Genomic DNA, 25,085 nt, shown 5'->3' on the forward strand with positions numbered 1-25,085 from the left:
CTCAGTCCCGTCAGTATTCACTCCTTGAGGTGGAGCAGTGCCGAGAGTCTCGGTCAGACGGAACCCAACCAGACAGCCTGCTGTGAGTCGAGGGCAATCCACGTGGACTTTGCCCTGAACGGTCGCTGGGTGGTGAACAGTGTCGGGAACGTTTCCTCGACTGAGACCGGTACCGAGCCGGGGGCGACTGCGGAGATCCCAGCGGTGGCTTGCCTCTGGAGCGTGGAGCCAACATTGGTGGTGCTCCTGGTACCGGCATGGACTAAATGTCCTGGGCCACCTGCAGGGCCTCCAGCATGGAGAGCATCCGGACATCCTGGGAGGCCTGCTCTGAACATGCCGGGCTACTCCGCTCGACTTGAGTCGGAGGCCTAGAGGCCGGTGGGGATTGAGGACTGCCCGACATGGGTCTAGCCTCTGTCCTGGGTTTACTTTGGTGCTGCTGCAAAGAAGGTGTCTTTTTAGCCTTCTTGACGTGCCCTGTGGATGGGGAGCAGTGCTGACTGTTCGATGGTGCTGGAGGGTCGCCACACACCGACACCGCGGTGCCTGGTGTTGACTCGGAGCGGGGCGCTGGAGTCAGCACCGACTCCATCAGAATATCCCGGAACCTAATGTCCCTTTCTCTCTTGGTCTGAGGCTTAAAAGACTTGCAAATTTTGCAACGATTGCTGATATTGGCTTCTCCCAAACAGCAGAGACAGTCCACATGCGGGTCACTCCTTGGCACAGATCGCCTATGAGTGTCATACGACTTAAAACCCAGGGCGCAGGTACTAACACTGAACCAACAAGCAAAGCTGGAGGAGAGTAGTTCCAACGCACCTTCTCTGGCAGCAAGAAGGAACTGAGGTTGGGGGCAGTGTGCAGCTCCCCTTATACCGTGCCATGGAGGCACCATTCCAGGGGTCGCTGGGGCGCTCCCCCCTATGGGTACTGCTAGGGGAAATACTTCCGGCACCAGTGCACGTGGCGAGCACACACACATATTGTGGAATACACGTGAGCAATCACTCGAAGAAGAACTGAAAATTCTGGACCAAATTCTGCATTAGGCCTCTCCTACCCACTTCAGTGGAAGTTGTGTATATATGTTTAATGGAAGAATTTGAATTGTTTGCATTTAAATGTATGTTACACAGTTTCTAAAAAATGTTTCTGAGTGTGGGAAATATCAGTCTGTGGTTCTGAGCAACACGTGTGCAGTTAAAAACTATGGTGATATAATGCTTGAAAAGTTAGAGAATATTTTTATTTTAAATGTCAAAAGGACAGAAATTTGAGAAGTACAAGGAAACTAGAGCTTAATTCCTACTTTTGCTTAGTGCATGATGAGAGGATTAGAATTAAGATTATGACAAATGGTTAAAGCTTAGTTACAATCATAAATATATGAAGTCAGCTTCTATTGATGAAAGTGAGTGTTAACATTTTCTGAGCCAAGATTCAACAAAGCTAATATAAATGAGCCACTAGTTATTACTTTGCTTATTTATGTTGTTAGATTATTATCCAAGAGGGATTTAATGACACACAGTCCCATAATAAATTCACCAAGATGCCTCTTAATTTTATATCTGTTGAAAACACATAATGGAGACAGCTGATGTTTACGAATGGTCTCTGTTCAATAAGAGTTCTGCAATCTAAATGTACTGTAAGGGGTAACAGTACGTGTCTTTCTTCATTTAAACAGTTGCTTCAGCTGTTTGGCCTGTGATCACTTTATAACTATCCCATTTTCACTAACAGTCTAAATACCATTAACATTTGCTGTGGTAATGAAAATTGGCAATTGCACACAAGCAAGTTTATCATATTTTCTACTTACATAAAGTACATAATTAATTGGTAACTACTTTTGTTTTGCTTAGAAAATCAAGAGAGTAGAAACCAAAACAGGTTCTACAAGGAAAGAGGGACATTTCCTTAAAGACAGATAGAATGTTAAATTGGAGTTAAAATTGGGATTATTCCCAGTCCAGGCAACTAGACACACCCAAAATGGGGTTCCCTGTGCCTCACCCTTCCTTAGGCTAGTAGTAGCGGAGACCACCTACATGAGCTATTCTGGGCTGGCAAGGCGGCCTCCACCACCACTCCCGTGGCCAAGCTGAGGCCTTGCCTCTCCTCAAGCCACCACTACCTGTCTGCAGATAAACTGGGATCTGTCTCAGAAAGGGAAGGGACTGAGCAAAGGACTCTGTGTGGTGGGAGCCTTGCAAAGCCATGATAATGTGGTGATAATGAGGGTCATTCCCATCTCAAGGTATGTCTACACTACACACTAAGCCTGAGCTCTGACTCATGTTTGAGCCCACGCCCCCCTTTCATCCACACACAAAACAGTATGACTCAGGTCAGCAAGCAGTCAGGGCCCTGGTCCTAGGACCCTGTTGGGGGGGGAGGTGGTCACAGTCTGAGTCCCGCGTCCTAGCCCTGTCATTTTGTAGTGTGGATACAAGTCAAGCCACATACCTGAGTCACAAGGACTGCATAGTGAAGTACGGACGCATTAACACAGCTGAGACACCCAGATCCAGCAATTGTAAACCCAGATTTACAATGCAGTGCAGACATTCAAGCATGGGCTTGGAAACAAAAAGTCCAATACACTGGCTGACACAGACACAGGCTTACTGTGCAGTGTAGATATACCTTCAGTGTCCTCTGCTAGATTGGTGTTGTCAAGGTCCCAGAGAAGTGGATTTCAGAGCCCATGAAGATGACTGGGGCAGCTCACACCTCTCTGAGCTAGTGTGTCATGCTGTCTGCAAATGCTGGCAGGTGACACTGCATTGATTACACTCAGGGTCACGTATTCAAGCTTTCCTTTGCAACCAAGAGAACTAGATACATTTTTTTTTTTTTTAAATGAAAGCTGATTTTCTGGTTGTTCAGCTTTGCACCCTTACATGGATGCTGAGTACACACAGCTCCCATTTCATTCAACTGAAGTCTGAAAAATCAGGCTCAGGGTGTCTCAAGTTGGGCATCCAAAAAAAACAAAGGGCCCAAAAATCATACGCCCCTTTTGAAAACGTGTGTATAAGTGACTTACCCACAGTTACACAGTGATCAGAAGCACAGCTGGGAACAGAATACTCTTGATTTCCATCTCCTGCTCTCACCGCTAGACCGCACGTTTAGCTTTAGTTTTTATCCTAATGAAATTAAAGTTTTAGGTGCAGCTGCTTAAATAAAACAAGGTGCTGTGACAAAATGTGAACGTTGCCTGAATCGCATGTTTCCTTTTGCCAGGTCCTCTTTATTGCTCAGCACCAAGTGACTCAGATAGGCTTACTTCTTAAAACTTTTCTGAAATTTTATACCACAGAACATTTTAAAAAGACAAAATGCTGCACAGATGAGAGGTGATGCACTGCTATACATAATTTCAGGAGAAATAAATAAGGCTATGCTCACCCCACCAGTACCAAGTAATTCAAATGATTTCAACAACCTCTTATAGCCATCTTTCACTCAGATTAGAAGATACTTACTGGAATTCTGTCACTTAAGCACGAACAGAAGCACAATGCAGAAAGCAGCAAAACCAGCAAGTTCAGTTTAGAGGCAATGGACAGGAGTCCAATGCAATGAGACATTGTAGTCAGTCTAGAATTCAAACAAAAAAAAAATAATTATATGTTAATACACATTCTTCACAGTTTTCAACATTACTATTCCACATTCTGCAGTTGAGTATTATATTTATTAGACACACAAGGTGGGGGAGGCAATATCTTTTACTGGACCAACTTCTATTGGCAAGAGAGACACGCTTTCAAGCTACATAGACTTGGACCTGAAGAAGAGCTCTGGTAGCAAATTTAGGGCCTGTCTTTGGGCCTTTTCACATCCCAGCTATGTTTTTGTTAACATGAGGTAACCAATATTCTACCCCTCCACATGAAGGTGCACCTTTCTGTGAAGTATCATGATATAATCTGCAAGCAAAATCCCACAGCCCTTACTCTGGCAAAACGTCCACAGAGGTCAACAAGAATTTTGCCTGAATTAGCACTGCAGATTTGGTCTATTTCCTGTGGCAACTCCAAAGAAGTGACTGAAGAGCTCAAGTGGAGTTCAAGACTGAGGCATTTCAACCACAACGTAGGGTATGGGAACAAGGCTTTCCTTGGTCATCACCACTGTTGCAAAACAAGAGACTGAAAACCTTTGGTGCCAGTTCAGCTGTGTCAATGGGGAAGGTACAGATTCCGGTTGAAACCCATAACCCAGCCCTAACATGAATAATAATAAATAAAACAGCAGTAAGTCAGTTTTTCAGAAGGAGGGCAAAGAAGATGCTGTTCCTTAGCCAGTGCTTCAGTTTCTGAACTAGGCCACTGTAATATGCGATACATAAGGCTACGATTTAGTCATGGAGGTCATGGAAGTCATGGAATCTATTACTTCCAGCGACCTCTGTGACTTCAGCCTGCAGTGGTTGGGAGCTGCAGGGTCCCCCGCCACCCATGGGGGCGGGGCACTGCGGGGTACCCCTGCTGCCTCTGGCGGCCCCCAGAACTCCCAGCCGTCAAGGGAACCCCCGAGCTCCTGGCCACTGGGGAGGAACCACCAAGCTCCCGGCCGCTGCAGGTTCCCGGAGCTGCGGGTGGTAGGGGTACCCTGCAGCCTCCAGCTGCTGCAGGCAGCTCCTAGCCCCTGTGCAGCTGCCCACTTCAGGCGGTGTGGGGACCCACAGATCCCCATGTTGTCATGGATATCGTTAATAAACATCACGGACAGGTCACAGCTTCCGTTAATTTTTCTTTTTTGCCCATGACCTGTCCGTGACTTTTACTAAAAGTATCTGTGACAAAATCTTAGCCATAGAGATTCACTATGACCAATTGCACTGGTTTCACATCTGGGCCACAGAGTACAGCACTATTGTGGCCTAATTCCTAAATTTCTCAGGAGACACTGTTGTGTGATTTCAGCCAATGCCATCTGCTTCTAAGGGCTTGTCTACACTACCCGCCAGATCGGCGGGCAGCGATCAATTCAGCGGGGATCGATTTATCGCATCCAGTCTAGACACGATAAGTTGACCCCTGAGAGCTCTCCTGTCGACTCCTGTACTCCAGCTCCGCAAGAGGCGCAGGCGGAGTTGACGGGAGAGCGGCAGCAGTCGACTCACCGCGGTGAAGACACCACGGTAAGTTGATCTAAGTACGTCAACTTCATCTACATTATTCATGCAGCTGAAGTTGCATAACTTAGATCGATCCCCCCCTAGTGTAGACTAGGGCTCAGAGGAATGGGCTGAAAGATACAAATGCTGACCAAAAACCACATATAATTTTTCCCCTCCCACAATTCTTAACAGCAATTGCTGTTCACCATACAGGAAACAGATTTTTGTTCTGTTATAAAAGTGAAGACACAAGTGAACATAGAAAAATTAATTTATCCCCAAAACAAAAACTGAAAATCTGATAAGAAGTAAGAAGTTCTCCAAAGCAGTGACAGAGAACTTACAGCTCACTAAAAATAAAACTCAAATGTACTGATAAGACCGGTGACAAATCACAATACAGCTCTCTAAAGGCTACAAGATTGTGCCTGCCTGGAATGCTGCATGCCCCAAAACATTTAACATCTTGTGTAGTTTACAGTTAAGCAGGAAGAGTTAGATGTTAAATGTAAGGTGATCTGTTCATAGAGAGAAGCATCCATATCTTGCCACCTTGTTACAGGACAGAAACATTCAGATGTAGTAAGACATTTTCAGAATACATTTTAAAAGCATAAAAAGTGTGTGTGTGTGTGTGCGTGTATTTGCAAAACAAAACAAACTTTTCCCCTGTCCACAAATATGACTTTGAGACTTCATAAGCTTGCTGCATTTTTAAAACGTTTTAGCTGTTAAATTTGCTTTGTTTCTTATATCTTGTAGCAGCTGAAAATGGAAAGATGGGGATCTATATATGGTTCCAAACAGATGATAGGATTTGTAATAATAAACTTGTTGTTTTCCAATATAAAAAATTAAGGAAATTTGCACAGGTGTAATTACCAATGTAAATTCCCCTAACATAGAAAGGGCCTTTGTTTTAAATTATCCTCTACCTTTTCTCATAAAAAATTAGGTGCTAAAGAGGCTACAGACACCCAGACTCAGAAATACTTTTGTTCCCAAGAAGCAAGTGCTCATGTCATAGCATGCAATGTTTTCAGTGGTGTGGCTCATTACCGGCTGAGAGTTTCCACTACAAGAAAGTTCTGTTCAAGAGCTTCTGAAAACCTCATCTGTATTGGTGACTACAGTAACAGTGCTTCCATTATGCTCTCTATAAGCAGAGACATTTTACTGATGTTACTAGTTGTGCATCAGTAACTGCTGCACAGCTCCGTGAGTGCAGCCAGTAGAGGCCTAGTGACACGATTCAAAAGAATTCAACAACAGGAACATATTTCATGAATTCTTACTGCGGCTGGGTACGCACCATTCTTTTGTGTTTTAACTCTCAACGTGCAGTGTGTATTATGTGCTTCCAATAACTCTATAAGAAACATTATCTGAATTTTGATCAGCCACGCTATAGGAGCACATACCACTGTGCCCTTGTCTTGTGCTTGACTTCTCTTGTGCCCTTGTCATAGACTTAAAGGCCAGAAGGGACCATTGTGATCATATAATCTGACCTCCTGCACATTGCAGCCCACAGAACCTCACCCACCCACTCCTATAATAGACCCATAACCTCTGGCTGAGTTACTGAAGTCCTCAAAACATGATTTAAATACTTCAGATTACAGAGAACCCACCATTTACACTAGTTTAGTGCAAGTGACCCATGCCCCATGCTGCAGAGGAAGGTGAAAAACTCCCAGGGTCTCTGCCAATCTGACCCAGGGGGAAATTTCTTCCTGACCCCAATTATGGCAATCAGCTAGACCCTGAGCATGTGAGCAAGACCCACCAGCCAGACACCTCTACTCTATGTTGCAGCCAACAGAAATAACAGAAAGTATAATAGTCCTATCCCTGTTCTCAGCTAAAGATCAAGGAAGTAATACTGAGATTATAGCAGCCTTGCAAAATTGTTAGGAAAGCTTACCAGCCCAAGCACAAAAATCTATCCCACTGCCCTTCACCAAAATGGCTGGTCATAATTAAAATACTAATGATATTTTACTCACTCATCAGCAAGACTCACTCTTGTCAGGTAGAACTTTGCAAGGCTGCATTATAGAATGATAAAACTTTTAGTGAAATTTGAACATGGATCTTGATTGCCTCATGCAAGCTGCTGAAGCACCTCAACTTGCACTGGCTTCAGTGGAATTTGAGAGCACTCAGACTCTGACAGGATGAGGGCCCTAATATGGTCGGGTTTTGGTTTTTGTTTTTAGTTGTTTTTTTTAAACAGTAAAGGTTTTAAAAGATGAATGCCTAATATGGATACTACTCAGAATGTTACAGGTCACCTATTGTCAACTTGAGATACTACTTTCAATGTAGCTATGATGATCAAAATCAAATATGGTATCATCTTAATGGGGAGTCTCTTTCCGGTCATTCCAGACAAACTAATTTGACATTCTAGAAAGTTTTTACTATCTTTAACTATTATGAACCTATGATATGACCGACAAACATAAAGCTAAACTAATTCAGGAAAACATGGAAGTGATGCCTCCTCACCAAAGCATTCTTTGCATCTGAAAAAGACATGTTTACTTGGGGTGGGGGGAAGGAAGCCATCCAAAGGAATACTGTAAAAAGATTACCGTATAGGTAAAGCACATGCGTTTTGATGAAATAATCAACTGCTTAAGATCCCAGATCAATAACAATATTGCAATGCAAAATTGCAAACATTTTCAATAAATGTTTTTAAAAAACTACTTGAAAATTATTCATGCTATTTTTATACAATAGCACCCAAAAGGCAAACAATCAGGATCAGGCTCCTAATGTGTTTGGTGGTATATAATCACACAGGAAGATTCTAGGAAAACGTATCTGTGCTGTCCTGAAAATTTCTGCTTGGTGCAATAAAGTCCACAGATCTATTACAAACAGTAGGTACTTTACCCTGCTTGCAATTTGGGGGCAGAACCATACCTGTCAGTCACTGGCAGCAAGGGAACACCCTAGCTACCCGAAGTTCCCTCCAGCTGAGAATTTCCACAGCCAAGATAATTCCACTCTACTTTCCTAAATTACAGAATGTGTTAACTCTGCTTTGAAGAAAAGGCATAGCAATTTCTCCTTATGCGGAACCTGGGACTAATCTCCCCCAACATCCCCATTAAACATTAACAGGTTTAATTTGTTAATTTCCATCTCTGTTCTGGATGATACATTTGTACTCAGGGTGGGCCCAATCTGTGAACATTACTACTTGAAGGACATTTCAGGATAAGCACAGATACATTTTCCTGTTCATCATCATGATAAGGTCCACAGATCTGTTACAATGGTATTTGCACAGCAATGGGCCTCCAGGATAGAAAGCAGGATCTCCCTTTAAACACGGACATAGAATCATAGGACTGGAAGGGACTTCGAGAGGTCATCTAGTCCAGTCCCCTGCACTCATGGCAGGACTAAGTATCTAGACTATCCCTGACAGGTGTTTGTCTAACCTGTTCTTAAAAATCTCTAATGGAGAGTCCACAACCTCCTTAGCCAATTTATTCCAGTACTTATCCAACCTGACAGGAAGTTTTTCCTAATGTCCAACTTAGACCTCCCTTGCTGCAAATTAAACCCATTACTTCTTGTCCTATCCTCAGAGGTTAATAACAGCTTTTCTCCCTCCTCCTCGTAACAAACTTTTATGTAGTTGAAAATTGTTATGTCCTCTCTCATTCTTCTCTTTTTCAGACTAAACAAACCCAGTTTTTTCAATCTTCCCTCATAGGTCATGTTTTCTAGACATCCTAAAAACGGAAATTATGTGTCTTCCCCTGGGCACTGAGGCATGAACAAAATACTTCTGCAAAAACTGGCATTGGTCAGAGTTTGGATGACCAATATACAGAATGTGGTGATATTATGTATTGATGGCCACGTGGCCACCTAGCAAATCTCAATGCAAGAGACATGACTTCTCTATCTGAGATGGTCAGCATTCCTACAGATTGGTCTTTGATATCTGAAAGAAGGAAGAATGTTTCTTGAATTTACTTTCAGAATGAATGCTGTGACAGTTGTGAGGACTACTTGGCTGAATTAAAAAGTACAACAGTTGGTCTCATTAGAGAGAGTTCCCATCTTCACCAACTCCTTTAATCGGAGAGGGTTGTTATTAGGACATCTACTTTAAAGGGACAGGAAGTATGACGGCCCCGTCACAGGAGTGCAATTGGGGTAGTGCTATAAGAACCAGAATACATTTCTGAGGCTGAGCTCTGTAACTCTGCAGGGCTGGAATTAGGACAGTTGTCCTAAGAAAGCCTTTAACGTTGGGATTTTTGCACAAAACTTCCATTTCCTTGCTGAGAACACTGTAGTACAGAGACTTGACCTTTTGCTTTGACATTCTCATGCACAGACATTAGAATCCTCCTAGACTCTAGAGGAATTTGAGACAATGTTTCATCCTTTAATGTAGTTAAAACATGGACTCTGCTTCAGCCAGTAGAATAAGTTCTATTTGTTCACTTCTCTCTAGGCTCCATGAGACTGATAATCACTTCATCCAAGTATCTATTCTGAATCAATCTGGTGCTGGATGGAGCACTGGGTTTTGACAATCGCAGACTTCCTCTGCAAGGTAGAGACAGCTAAGGCTCAATGTTACCTTAAATCAAGCCTGAGAACCATAACCTCTTCAGACAGAAAGGCAAACTGCAACATTGTTCCCAATAGGATTCACTAAAAACTGGATTTTTGTTTCTCTGACACCACTTGCTTTCCTTTATGACCAACTTCATCTTTTGTTAACATTCTTCTGAGAGGAGATCTTGTACCTAATGGAATTCATCCTCAACACAGGCTTCTGACTGACTACCCTGGCACCCATAGGTCTGTTTATCATGAATCCAAGATATTCTACAAGCCATGTTGTTCTGTATAGTTGTTTCAGCTCTATCACGCTCTGTAAAGAGCTCTGATTAGCAAAATTTTCCAGGAAGAAGCAAGAGTAAAATTCCTTCTTCTTTCTTAACACCAGTATTAATATTACCATTATCCTGGACGCACTTGTCAGATCAAATGGTAATGATGAGAACTGGAAGGGGAAGGGGGGAAAGCTGCCACCACATGAAAGTTCTGTAGAATGATAAAATGGGAATGGAAAGATGAGTCCTCTTTAGGAACTTCTTCAAATGTTTCAGATGGATCTAGCTGATTTGCTATGGCTAGAAATAGGATGGGGAACAGCCCTTGATGGGAATGGGTTATATCACTCTGATTTGAAGTAAATAATGGATGGTTTCATTCATATTCTAGCATTTCACTGGGTAGCTTCGGCTCCCAAACAAGACACTTATTAAGAGGGAGCAGGAGACATAGTCCTTTCCTTTTTGCCTCTGGCTTTTCTTGGCCTATCTCACTCCCTGAAGCCTGCAGGGGTACCAACCTCCACAAAAACACCACAGAGCTGAGTGAACAATCTTCCCAAAAAGAGAAGTGAAGCCCTAGGACAGGGTGGGTGAACTTTGTGGCCCGAGGGCCACATCGGCATTGCAAAACTGTATGGAGGGCCGGGTAGGGAAGGCTGTGCCTCCCCAAAGAGTCTGTCCCCCGCCCCCTTCCACTTCCTGCCCCCCTCAGAACTCCCGACCCATCCAACGTTCCTTGTCCCCTGACCACCCCCTCCCGGGACCCCAACCCCTAACCACCCCCCAGGTCCAAACCCCCATACCCAATCCCCCCTGCTCCCTGCTGCCCCGACCCCTATTCACACCCCAGGCCCCAGACAGGCCTCCCCCACCCCGGGATTCCCACACCTATCCAAACCCCCCTGCTCCCTGTCCTGACTGCTCCCGCCAAACCTCTGCCCCATTCAACTGCCCCCTGGGACCCGTTGCCCCTTATCCAACCCCTCCCCCCCTTACCATGCTGCTCAGAGCAGCAAAGCCCCACCGCCCGGCCAGAGCCAGCCATGCTGCCGCTGCGCTGCCCAGCAAGAGCGGTGGGCCAGAGCGCTGGCAGCACATTGTGCTGAGGCTGCAGGGGAGGAGGGACAGCAGGGGACAGGCTGGGGGCTAGCCTCCCCGGCCAGGAGCTCAGAGGCCGAGCAGGACAGTCCCTCAGGCCGGATGTGGCCTGCGGGCCGTAGTTTGCCCACCTCTGCCCTAGGATAATGGCTGGGTATGTGAAAGACACATTATTGAGACAAACTGTTAGTCAGAAATTGGAAATACAAGGTTGGAATTTCCTTTAGAAAAGCCCTGCTGCTGGGGGGTGATGGTGGGCATTCCCCTGCAGCCAGTGACTGACAGGTCTGCTTCTGCCCCCAAGCTGCAAGCCAGATGAAGTACTCACTGCAATGAAGCTGTGAAACTTAGCTTGACCAACCCTGCAAACATTTAAGCATGTGCATAATATTATTCTCATAAGCATTTCCCATTGACAACTCACATGAGTAAAATTATGCATGTGCTAAATCTTTTACAACAAGGGTCCTCAACCTTTTTCTTTCTGAGGCCCCCCCAACATGCTATAAAAACTCCACAGCCCACCTATGTCATAATAGCTGGTTTCCTGCATATAAAAGCCAGGGCCGGCGTTAGGGGGTAGCAAGCAGGGGAATTCCCTGAGGCCCCATGCCACAGGGGTCCCCAGGAAGCTACATTGCTCAGGCTTCAGCCTCAGCCCCAGGTGGCGGGGCTCAGGGACCTGGACTTCAGCCCCATGCGGTGGGGGTTCGGCTTTCTGCCCTGGGCCCCTGCAAGTGTAATGCTGGCCCTTCAAGCTGCTGTAAATGTTTTCTCTTTCAGAGACTCCTGGCAAACACATGTCAACAGCACTTACTTTAAAGGCCTGGTGGTGATTGTAACATGAAAAATCTAATTATTTAGATTACGTTTATGCAAACAACCTCACAGTTTAATTTTAAACATCATTTAGTCAATTAATTTACTTAATGAATTCCTTCAGAACCTTAGACAGTCACAGAAAACAGTACTCTCCAGAGAGCACCCACATGGCTTTATTCATTTGTGATCTGTTGTTTGAGCAAGGAAGAGCCAGGCACAGAATAGGAGATGCAGAACCACTGCTATCTATCGTCGCGTCATATTGCAGCTGTCTGTGCCTTGTCTAGTGGCTCACCGGATCCATCTCAGGGGTGCCCAAATCCTGCCCTAATGCAGGTTGCTTTGGAAACTTGAAAGGAGGAAGAGGGCTGCAGCTGATCTGCCCAAAATGGTGCAGGTATCCTATGTCCGCATCTTTAATACCGAGGGGCAGCCCATTAAAACTACAGGTCTCACATTCAGTGTTCCACCTTAAAGAAACCTCCCACTCAGCTCAAGACGGAGTATTTTAAGATGCGTCCTCAAAACTCTGAGGACACTCCTATTGATCTGTACTCATAAGAATGGCCATATGGGGTCAGACCAAAGGTTCATCTAGCCTATTATCTTGTCTTCTGACAGTGGCCAATGCCAAGTGCCCCAGAGGAAGTGAACAGAACAGGTAATCATCAAGCGATTAAACCCTTGTCGTCCATTCCCAGCTTCTGGCAAACGGAGACTAGGGACACCATCCCTGCCAACAGCCAATGGTGGACCTTTTCGCCATAAATTTATCTTGTTCTTTTTTGAATCCTGTTAGTCTTGGCCTTGTCAACATCCTCTGGCAAGGAGTTCCACAGGTTGACTGTGCAATACAATGATCAAATTGTATTCTTGGGGGAATACTGCGTCACTGTGCATGTGAAGAATTTATGTGTCCTGCAGATTTCTTTGCTTCCCTGCAGAAAAATGACTTTCTGACCCAGTCCTCCCACTAAGCCACCCACACCCAAATCACTCCACACCTGGATCTCCCTACACTAAGCCCCTCCCTACTTGCATCCTGCTGGGCTGAGCCTGCCTGCCTACATCTAGTGTGCTTGGCACAGAGGGGCAGGGCCCCAGGGTGTTTCTGGGACAGTCTTGGCCCCTGTGCTGTGTCAGGGTACGGTGCAACTCTACCACCAAGTCCATGTCCAGAGGTGAGGGGGTGCAGGGTGATCTACCTCTGTGCAGTCAGTGGCCTGTGCTCCCCACTGCCATGCTGGAGCCCCCACATTTATTTATTGACAAATAAAATTGGCAGAATTTTGCATAATTTTAAAATATTGTGTGCAAAATTTTAAGTTTTTTGGTGCAGAATACCCTCAGAAGTAAAACTGAGGTCACAAAAGAAATAAATGAAAAGAGCAATGGGTTAACAATGATATAGCTCAAATTATCATCAAATGACTGCAGCAAGTAATCAGATAGATCATGAGGCTGACAATAAAGACCGCTTTTATTAATCCTACATCAGGAAACTGAAGGAGGCAGCTGTTTTGCCTCAGTCTAAACCCACCCTCCCACCCAAAAGGATCTTGCTCATGGCAGTGAGACTGATTCAGCTGGTTAAGGACATAGCAGCCTCTTGTGGTTTGTAACCACTAGCAAAAGATATCACCAGGAGCAGTAAAATCACCTTAGCTATTCTTAAGGAAGTGTAGAGATCAAAGTGGTTTCTGAAGTTCCTCCTCATTGCTACTCCACACTTCCTCCTTAAATCTCACCATTGTTATGGTAACTAATATTCTATTCTTATTTCCCCACCGCCCAGAGCTTGTAAGTTTACCAAGTTATTTCAGAACGAAGAGTTTCACTGAATATGCTCACACCTGATACTCTAGCAGCTTCAAATAGCACTCTTCCTTAACCAAGGAGGCACCTGGAAGGATTCCACAGCAGAATTAGGATTTAGGGAATCATTACGCATGCTGTTCCCAAAAAAGGCCGCAACCTCCCCATCCCCTCCCTCCAACAGAGCAAGGAGGGATCTCTCCCTCCATAATTAAGATGGGGGAGGGGGGGAGGAGGGAGAGATACTTAACAGGACAATGAGTTCCAATGCCTTCATGGTCTTATGATCTCTGACTTGTATGACTGCAGTTGCTGGAACCAGGTGGTGGAGGACCTTGGTGATACCACCTGATGTTGCCAAGGGTCTCTCATGCAGTTTCAGACTGGCCAGGTTGGCAGCCAGCGACCAAAGTCTTCATCTTCTCTTCCCCTAGCCTGACTGCACAGGGGAACTAAGAGGGGTACTTCTTGCAGATGATGATGGCAAACTGAGAAAGCACACCACCATTCTGTATAGTATTGACCATTATAGGGGCAATTCCACCTTACTCCACCACCTTGGGCACTACCTCAATAGTCTAGGGGCCAATCAGGTGGACCATCCGCCCTGGATGTGGTCTACATGGTCCAATCCTGTTGTAATGAGCAGCAAGCAGGCCTAAGGTCACTAATGGAAAATCTCACTCAGGATGAACATTGTCTGGAAAGATCCACTGTTGCAACCCTTGGCATATGTTGCCTCAGATATAAAAATAGGAGTTGTGTGAGGCCAATTCTGAAGACATTACTACAAGCATCCAGGGTGGATAAAAATCAATGATTTTTTAAAAAAAAAAACAATTTTCATTTATTTTTGTTTACAATCGGATTTTTTTGATAAAATGCATAAAATACATCCAGAAATCATCCCTGCATAATACCAACTATAATAAACTTCAGAGCTAAGGGCGAACCATTCAAGAAATATATGTTTGCTGATGAGATTTTAAAGAAAAAGTCACACCAGTGAACCGGTGGAAGTCACTTAAGCACTTGGATTCAGAGACTGATGAAGTGATAATCTCACTTTGAACAGCAGTAGCTTCTTCTGCCGGTGTAGAAAGAATATTTTCCTCCTTTGGACTAATTCATTCCAAACTGAGAAATTGTTTGGGACCTGAAAAAGCAGAAAAGCTTGTTTTTCTTTTCCAGATTCTGAACAAACAGGAAAATGAAGGTGAACACGACTGAGTTAGCTGCAGAAGCAATATTTTATTTTAAGTTTCTCGTGTTGACCTGGCTGACTTTTTTAAAAATATTTCATATAACTATTTTAGTTTAAAACAATTTTAACAAAAACAAACCTGATTTTAAAACACTTGAATGTTTAAAAGAACAGGAGTTCTTAGCATAAGCTCTAATAAATTTGTTAGTCTCTACGGTGCCACAAGTACACAAGTACCCCTGTTCTTTTTGCGGATACAGACTAACACGGCTGCTACTTTGAATGTTTAACTACATTCAAAAATTCATATGCTTGTTTTGTTAAAATATTATGTTTTCTGTTGAAGAAAAAAAATCCAGAATACATAATGTTGTTGTTTTAGTTAAATAAAACAATTTAAATGTCTGTTTCATGATGTTCTCCTCCTAATACAGCATGGCAAGAAAATCCTCCAAATATTAATGATTAACCTGTTGAATTGGAGATATTTATGAAGTGACTGGGAGGTGAACTATCTGCTTCAATTACCTTTGGTAAATGAAATTTTCAGAAAATGAATGATTGTTTGGTTAAGCTGTAAAACTAATCTGAAAAGTTTTCAAAATAAATCACTTAAATATATAGTCTGTACCTTCTAAAAATGAAACCTACATCTATCTCTGAGTTGTGAAGAATATGTATTAAGGTTATAACAACCAACAAGAATGCACTTTTATGTAGAAATCCATGATTAAATAGAGTCTTCCTGACTAGTGATCTAAATCATGATTTAAATCAATTTGATTTAAATCAAATCCACCTTGCAAGCCTCCATCTCACGTAAACTGACATGGGGCCCGCTCTTGGCATTAAATGTCTGTTATAGGCCTAAGCAGTTTCTTAAAAATAGGTAGGGATCTAGTCACATCCATGCTGGCTCTCATACATCCGCTTACATTCTCTCAACATATCTGAAATAAATTTAAGGAATTTATGACAGGCTGTCATCCCTTACAACAAGCAAGAAAATTAGAGTAATAGTTATGAGACCTCAACTAGATACAAGTTTATGACTTGCTCCAGTAACTTGACCTGAAACAAAGAGTTGCTTTTACATCTTAGCAATATAAACTCCATTTAATAAAAAGCTATTAAAAATTTATGCCAACTAAAAATTCTCACTTGGGCTATTCCTCTCACCATGCCTCATCCGCAAGGGTCTGAATCAGTGGGGGTAATTATTATACATTTATATTGCAGTAGCACCTAGAGGCCAACCACCCATTGTGCTAGGTGCTGTACAATCATATGGTAATGGATTCCTTGCCCCAAAGAGCTTACAGCCTGAAAGGGCTGATGTTGTTTCCATTACTGGCTTTTACACCAGCTAACTCCTCTCCCTGGCTGACCCTATGCCGGCACTTTTCTTGAAATCCCCAACACTGGTGTAGCACCAGTCCAGCTCCACCGGATCGAGCAGCAGTTGGAGTGCTAGCATAGACAGAGCACAAGTGTTTTTACCAACATGAAGTCTAACCCCACGCGAAGATCTAAATAGCGGGGGGGGAGGGAACCTACCTACCAGCAGGTAAACTACACTGGTACTCCCACAGATGCTAGCAGTGGTGGATTTGCACTGGTCCTAGACTAGCACTGGTGTTTCACAGCAGTGTAGACAAGGCTTCAGTGCACTCACTGCCTTGGGTCCTCTCTCCACTCCTGCTCTTCAATCAGAAAAGACAGGGGTGCAGTGTTGGAGCAGGGAGCATGGAGACCCATGTGATTACAACAAAGCAAGCTCCTTTGTGATAAACCACAAGTGACATGGCTAGTCAGCACTATTTCTGCGTGTAGCTAATCCTATAACCTTAACTATAAATTCCTTCCAGAAAAAGGGGAGCAGGGGGAGATGCTATCAGCCAGCAAGGGCATGCAGAAGGAAAAGCAATCAGCTACTGGCCATTTGCTGTCCTGAGACCCAGGATACCAAACCCTAGTGTTGGATGGAAGACCAAAGATTTATCTGTTTTTTTAACTTCTTGGCCACTGGCTCAAAAGCCGGAGATGTGGGTGTGATGGGTTCCCTCCCCCAGCCCCAGGGTTCCCCCTGGTCCTGAGGTACCACTGAACCCTCTGACTCACCAGCCTGGGCTCCCTCTCGCACTGTACTGCTGTGACAAGCTGCAGACCCGCTCTCGGTCCTACACTTGTCTTCCACCAGCATTCACACAGGTAAGAACACACCTAGCTGCAGTTACATGCAGGCTGGCCAGCCACTGCATGAATCAACAATAGGCTACAGCCAAAATAACCACCAGCTTCCCAGCCAAGGGCCCCAGAGCTGTACTGTCCTGCCCTGGTCAAAACCCCAACCAGTATGAATTTATTATTCAGTTTGCCTCCCCCTCAATGTGGGGAGGAAATGCAACAGCCTTTTCCCCTTGAGCTAAGATTTCCAAGCACTTCATTCAAACTCACTTGTTTAGATAAAGCAAAAACAAGTTTATTAGCTGCAAAAGATAGATTTTAAGTGATTACAATGGATAGCAAACAGATCAAAGCAGATTACCTAGTAAATAAACAAAAACAGAAACTAAGCTTAACATACTAGGAGGATAGGATTTGATCTAATCTCTCACCCTCACTGATGATGCAAGCAGGCTTGCAGATTCTTAAGGAACAAGCTGCACTTGTCTTGCACCTTGGGATCCCCAGGTTTTCCTACACAGGCTAGAAATCCCTTTAGCCTGGGTCCAACAGTTCCCCCAGTTCAGCCTTTTGTTCCTTTGGTGTTTCCAGGAGTACTCATGTGTGGGGAGTGAAAAACAACAGATGTCACTCCCTGCCTTATATAGCTTTAGCATATGGCGGGAACCCTTTGTTCCCAAACCAGTTCCCAGATCAGTTTGTGGAAAAATACAGACATCCCAAAATGGAGTCCAGAGTCACAGAATCATAGAAGATTAGGGTTGGAAGAGACCTCAGGAGGTCACCTAGTCCAACCCCCTGCTCAAAGCAGGACCAACCCAACTAAATCATCCCAGCCAGAGCTTTGTCAGCCTCTAAGGATGGAGATTCCACCACCTCCCTAGGTAACCCATTCCAGTGTTTCACCACCCTCCTAGTGAAAAAGTTTTTCCTAATATCCAACCTAGACCTCCCCACTGCAACTTGAAACCATTGCTCCTCATTCTGTCATCTGCCACCGCTGAGAACAGCCGAGCTCCATCCTCTTTGGAACCCCCCCTTCAGGTAGTTGAAGGCTGCTATCAAATCCCCCCTCACTCTTCTCTTCTGCAGACTAAAGAAGCCCAGTTCCCTCAGCCTCTCCTCACAAGCCATGTGCCCCAGCCCGCTAATCATTTTCGTTGCCCTCTGCTGGACTCTCTCCAGTTTGTCCACATCCTTTCTGTAGCGGGGGGCCCAAAACTGGACGCAGTACTCCAGATATGGCCTCACTAGTACCAAATAGAGGGAAATAATCACTTCCCTTGATCTGCTGGCAATGCTCCCATTAATGCAGCCCAAGATGCCGTTAACCTGCTTGGCAACAAGGGCACAGCGTTGACTCATATCCAGCTTCTCGTCCACTCCCCAGGTCCTTTTCTGCAGAACTGCTGCTTAGCCAGCCCGTCCCCAGCCTGTTGCGGTCCATGGGATTCTTCTGTCCTAAGTGCAGGACTCTGCACTTGTCCTTGTTGAATCTCATCAGAACCTCATCTTTTGGCCCAATCCTCCTATTTGTCTTGGTCACTCTGGACCCTATCCCTACTCTCCAGCGTATCTACCTCATCCACCAGCTTAGTGTCATCTGCGAACTTGCTGAGGGTGCAATCCATCCCATCATCCATATCATTAATGAAGATGTTGGAAAAAAAACCAGCCCCAGGACTGACCCCTGGGGTACTCCACTTGATACTAGCTGCCAACTAGACATCGAGCCGTTAATCACTACCCGTTGAGCCTGACAATCTAGCGAGCTTTCTATTCACCTGATAGTCCATTCATCCAATCCATACTTTTTTAACTTGCTGGTAAGAATACCAATGGGAGACCGTATCTAAAACTTTGCTAAAGTCAAGATATATCACATCCACCACTTTCCCCGTATCCACAGAGCCAGTTATCTCATCATAGAAGGTAATCAGCTTGGTCAGGCATGACTTGCCCTTGGTGAATCCATGTTGACTGTTGCTGATCACCTTCCTCTCCGCCGAATGCTTCAAAATGGTTTCCTTGAGGACCTGCTCCATGATTTTTCCAGGGGCTGAGGTGAGGCTGACCAGTCTGTAGTTCCCCAGGTTCTCCTCCTTCCCTTTTTTAAAGATGGGCACTATATTTGCCTTTTTCCAATCATCTGGGACCTCCCCCAATCACTACGAGTTTTCAAAGACAATGGCCAATGGCTCTGCAATCACATCAGCCAATTCCCTCAGCACCCTCAGATGCATTAGATCTGGACCCATGGACTTGTGCATATCCAGCTTTTCTAAATAGTTCTTAACTTGTTCTTTCACCACTGAAGACTGCTCCCCATACCGTGTTGCCCAGGACAGCAGTGTGGGAGCTGACCTTGTCTGTGAAGACGGAAGCAGAAAAAGCCTGGTCACAGGCCCTTACATACCTTGCTGAGTCATAGCAGCCATTACTTACAGGCTGGAACATTCTCAGGAAGGCTTACCAGGTGGGGGAGAAGGTTCTCCTAAGGCCTATTGTTTATCCTAATGGCCCATTACCTTGAACAGGCCTTTCACAGCCAGCTATCTGGACTGGAAACATTTTGCCTAGTGGGTGTTGCCCAGGTTCAACTACATTTAAAATACAGATTCATAGTCAATATTCCTGACTTTAAATACAAAAATGATACATGCATACAAATAGGATAATCATATTCAGCAAATCATAACTTTTCCAATGACACCTTACATGACCTGTCTTATACAAAATCCATCATAATTATGCCATAATCACATCATATCATCACTGTGAAGAATATGGGGTACAGTGTCACAGTGGGGACAGAATTAGAGGGTCTGCATTAAGCAGGTATGGAGACAGGACATATGATGCTCAATGTGGTTAGGCAAGTTTGGTGCCAGGAAACAGGACATTGACTGGGATTGGGAAGGTATGGAGCCAGCACACTGACATTTCCCAGTTTCTGAAATTAAGGATGGTCCCAGCCAAACTAGCTATGGTAGATCTGTAGCTCAATTCAGAAGCCCTAGTATGAAAAATGCTACATAACGTTTATTAATCATTAGCATCTACATTGCCCTGAAATGCCACTAGCATGTGTATTCAACTAAGTGTTGTAGCACTTCTATTAGGCTAATGTTCCTTGCTGCAAACAGGATAAAAAGCAGAGAAGATCACAGCTCTCACATATACAATATCAATACAACCTATCTGCTACCCATGCTTAAACACCTACATTTCAGTCTTTCCCAGCTAACACCTCACTGTCAGGACCATATCAGTACCGAGGTTTCTTTTATAAACTGCTATCTCTCTCGAGAGAAAGATTCCTACTGTTTTAACAGAATTGCATGAGTCACCATGAGAACCAACTCAAAGCGCCTGCAAAAGTGGGGAAAGAAAGGACCTCTACAAACAGCTCTATTGATCTGTGAGAAACAGTTAGCTGTGAAGTTTATGAAAAATGCATTCCCTCACTCTACTACAGTACATGAGGCCAAGATGACAGTTCTTATTTAAAGTCAACCCCTGGGCATAACTCTCAGTAGAAGCTAGAATCCAACAAAGGAACTATGCTAACCACATGTTGGAGCTATACAATGCCACCAAAAAGCAGGCCATTGTTTATAGCTATTGATACTGAATTGCAGGATACAAGAACAATAAGAGACATAATTCAAATTCTCCACTATAAGTTACTTCTGTAATGGAGCACAAACTTCCAGAATGGAGCCCGATGAACATTCTCTTAAGACTTGGTTTTGTTTAGTATTAAGGTGTGTTATCCAGGGGTGAGATCAGAGGACTGGGAGCCAAGATTCCTAGGTTCCATTACAGGCTTTGCCACTGACTCAATGTGTGATCTGGGGCAACTCACTTCACCACCCCAAATCTCAGTTTTTCCATCTGTAGAATGGAGATAAATATTTATGTATAAGAGCACAGTAAGGCTTCTCTCAGAGTCTGTAAAAATGCTTTGAGATCCTTGGATAAAAGGTGTTATACATGTAAAGTGGTGTTACTCTTTTATCTCACTAATGAGCAAACTTTCAAGTGAGACCAATACTTTATGTAAATCACGGAAAAAATACATGGGCAGTTATTAGCTTGGAGAGCAAGAAGGGGTGTGTATCTATAAGAACTGGATATCTTTCTTGATCATATGTACTCTTTTAGCTACACCTTTCATTTCGAGATTGAAGACCAAGCCCTGGTCTACACTAAAAAGTTAGGTTGACCCAACTATACTGCTCAAGGGTGTAAAAAAATCCACAGCTGACTGATGCAGGTAACCCAACCTAACCCCGGGGTAAACAGCACTAGATCAACCTAGCTACTGCCTCTTGGGGAGGTGGATTACTTACGCCGATGGGAGAACCCTTCTGTCAGTGTAGACAGCGTCTACACCGAAGGGCTGCAGCTGTGCCACTGTGGCGTATCAAGCGTAGATAAGCCCTGAGCCCTCCCCACCAAGCAGGAGTACTTCTCAAGCTGAAACAAACCAAGGTGAAAACTGTTAGCCAGTAGAAGATACAATTTTTAAACCCTTTTTTAAATTTTAGAACTGCAAAATAAAACAGCGCTAATCACAACTCCAGAATCATGAAATGAGTGGGTTGCATTGGCAGACACATACACCAAAAAAAGGGAGGCAACATTCTTCCCTCTCCTTTATTCCCTCATGTACCAGTTCTACAGTACAGAAATGTCATTTCTGTTTTGTTGCTGTGTAACAGGCCTACACAAAGGAAACTGATTAACTGACTATTAACTATATACTGCCCTAGGTTGGGCCCTAGGCACTACCATAATTAAAATAATATGAGAAAAGAAACAGGGAAATTGACTGTACACAACATACTGACAAATGCACAAAGTAAACAACATGCAAAAGAAAAATATTTCTAATCTCTCTCAATTATAGGTGCTACTTGTAACAACAGTAGGTAACAAAAATTAGAAATGTGATCTGTGCAATGTCCCTTTAGTTACAACTGTCATTACAACACAGCTCATTATGTTTCTTTTGGAAAGTTATTGAAACAATCATTAAGGCACCATAGACTGCAACATTCTTCTCCGAAAAGTTCTAAGTCTACTTTGCATTAACTGAAAAGGTGTGGACCAAGGCCAACAAAAGTAGGTAAGGCTGATGGGTAAATCTCTTAGAAGGCTTGCACTCCTTCCATCCATGAGGTGGCCACTGATCTTGTTGTGTGGGCTGTAACCTTATTAGGTGGGAGTCTCACCTTATGCCTTATCAGCCTCTACTATGAAAAGCTTTGATCCACCTAGTTATTGAAGATTTTTCCTTTTATTGCTTAGAAATAAAGGTTGAATAGGAAGTTTGATTTCCTGAGCGTTTCAGTTCCACATAGGTAGATTTTTTTAATGTACTATGGATATCTAGTCTATGCTATTTTTCTCCTTTCAGATGCTTCAGATAAAATGAAGGTAGAGCAGTGACTTGTGATTAATGGAAAAGCTGTATCAGTTCTCTGCACCACGTGGTCACTGCAGAACATACAGCATTGATAATCTATAGAAAGAGCTTCTCATTCTCAAAACCTGATGGCAGATGAAATCCTTATGTGAAAGGTGACTGTCATGGTGAGGAAACAAATGGGGATTCAAATGGTGAAGCTACTAGAGATGTTAATATGGAGCACAGATTCCATGACAGAAAACCATCCAACAGTTCTGCTGCCTGTAGGAATTTCTTTATGCATGGGTATGAGGATATGAAACCAGGTTTGTCTGTGCCCAAGATAATGCCTAAGTGTCTAAGGGCATGTCTTCACTAGCAACACTAAAGCACTGCTGTGGCAGAACTTTAATGTGGCTGTGTAGTCACGGCACCAGCACTGAGGAAAAACAAACAAACAAACAAAAAAAACTACCACCTCTGTGAGGGGAATGGCTACCAGTGCTGGGAGTGACCTTGGATGGGTAGATGCTGCCACCACCCAAGTGTAAAAAAAAAAAAACCCAAAACAACAAAACACCACCTTTTGAGAATCCAGGAAGGAACACTTAGGAATTCCTTCCTGTGGGGTACCCATAAGGCCTTTCACCCCCACCCCAGGGAAGAGCTGGGGGGGGGGGGGGGAAGGAAAGGAAATCAGGAGTTGCCACCAGCTAATTAAACAACATATGCACAAAGCTCTTAGGGACACAAAAATCCAATCCTGCTCTTAAAAAAAGGTAAAATTTATTAAAAACAAAAAGAAAGGAAATACATTTGGAACTTAGGCTTTTTGCTCAATCTTAAAAGAAAAAAATTACAAAAATTAAACATCAAGATAGATCTCCTGAGGTTCAGCTTAAAGATTATAAGCAAAACAAAGGCATCTGGGGTTAGCACAGAGGAGTCCACAAGGCAACAAATAAAACAGAAATAAACCTAATCACGGTCTTTCTAAACATTCCTAATCTACTTACACATTTGGGAGTTCCAAATGAGTAATTCTAGGTATGATCTGAAGTTTTTTCCTCCATTTTAAAAAGTTCTAGCCCTCCCATTGGCTCTTTTGATCAGGTGCCCACTTCTTTCCTTTTACCTGTGGACTTGTTAACCCTTTACAGGTAAAGCAAGTAGAGAACAGCTGCTAAGAGGAATTTTATAGCTAACTGGCTGGCTGGGTGCCCATAAAAAGGGAGCTACCCTCCCCCCCTTTATTTATCACAGGGCCCCATCAAAAAAAAAAAAAAATATCTAGTACAGGCTTGACAATATCTGCTTTCCACCTGTCAGTGAATGGGAAGCTTTCCCTGGTGCATGACAGGGGAGGGCAATGCCCAAAATCTGAAGAAATTTTTAAATTTTCATTTTAAAAAGTGTAAGTTTCTAGCCTACATACAATGAAAACTTTCCAAGCATCACCAGATGCAGAATAATTTTTGAGTCTGCAGACAGACAGAGCCAGAATTTCTGTTCCTGCTCAGAGCTACCCAAAGTAGCAGAAGAGTGACTGCCATTACAGGGTTCTGAACATGAGCAGTCTCGTTAATTTCACTCTGCGACGGTTCGGAAAAGCTCTGCATCCCAGCCAATCCAGGCACTGGAGCAAAGAGGAGGACCCAAAAACAGGCTGAAAGTAAAGAACACAGAGACACTACCCACAGCAGTTGGTCTCTGTGATTGTCTCATCCTAATAAGTGCTCTGTTCAGAGGCTTGGTAGCCTCTGATTTCGAAAGGGACAAACTGAGGGATGAACCTGAGCTTGATTATGAGTGTTTTTCATCCTCCACTTGGATTTATGGGAGGAGTCTGAGGCACGTAATACAACATTCTTTTGTCAGAAAGAACCTCAGGAGTATCAAAGTCAAGGAGATCTACTTAATTTTAGACTTTGGTTTCTTTGGTCCTGGGATTGTGTCCCCTCTTGGGTTTTTGAGTTCCCTTCATGTTGGAGGTTGAGAGCAGGGGGAGGGAGGAATAGCTCCTCCACACCCAGAGGAGAAGAGTCTCATGAAGTAGACACAATAATAAGCTGGCCTCAAGAGGACAAGAAAGTCTGAGCATTTTCCCTCACAATATACAAAGCTCTGTAGGGTCTTGGTAGAGCAGTGGTTCTCAAACTAGGGCAACCACTTCTTCAGGAAAAGCCCCTGGTGGGCCAGGCCGGTTCGTTTACCTGCTGCGTCCGCAGGTTCAGCCGATCGTGGCTCCCAGTGGCCGCGATTCGCCGCTCCAGACCAATGGGGGCTGCAGGAAGGGCGGCCAGCACATCCCTCGGCCCGCGCCGCTTCCCGCAGCCCACATTGGCCTGGAGAGGCAAACCGTGGCCAGTGGGAGCCACAAATCTGCAGACACGGCAGGTAAACAAACTGGCCCGGCCCACCAGGGGCTTTCCCTGAACAAGCGGCAGCCCTAGTTTGAGAACCACTGTGGTAGAGGAATGGATCAGACTTCAATTCCAGGGTACAAAACCCGAT

General features: G+C 44.1%; 1 protein-coding gene across 3 annotated transcripts in view; it reads right to left on the reverse strand.

The window, feature by feature from the left end:
- The window catches only part of SIL1 (SIL1 nucleotide exchange factor), a 216,421-nt gene that overhangs the window by 157,065 nt on the left and 34,271 nt on the right, over positions 1–25,085 (reverse strand). For all 3 annotated transcript variants that reach the window (XM_074960711.1, XM_074960713.1, XM_074960714.1), the window contains one exon: positions 3,504–3,618. In XM_074960711.1, coding sequence (XP_074816812.1) covers positions 3,504–3,618 — 115 coding nt within the window. The remainder of the gene's footprint in view (positions 1–3,503; positions 3,619–25,085) is intronic.

This window comes from Natator depressus, chromosome 8 (assembly GCF_965152275.1).
Source record: "Natator depressus isolate rNatDep1 chromosome 8, rNatDep2.hap1, whole genome shotgun sequence".
Lineage (NCBI taxonomy): Eukaryota > Metazoa > Chordata > Testudines > Cheloniidae > Natator > Natator depressus.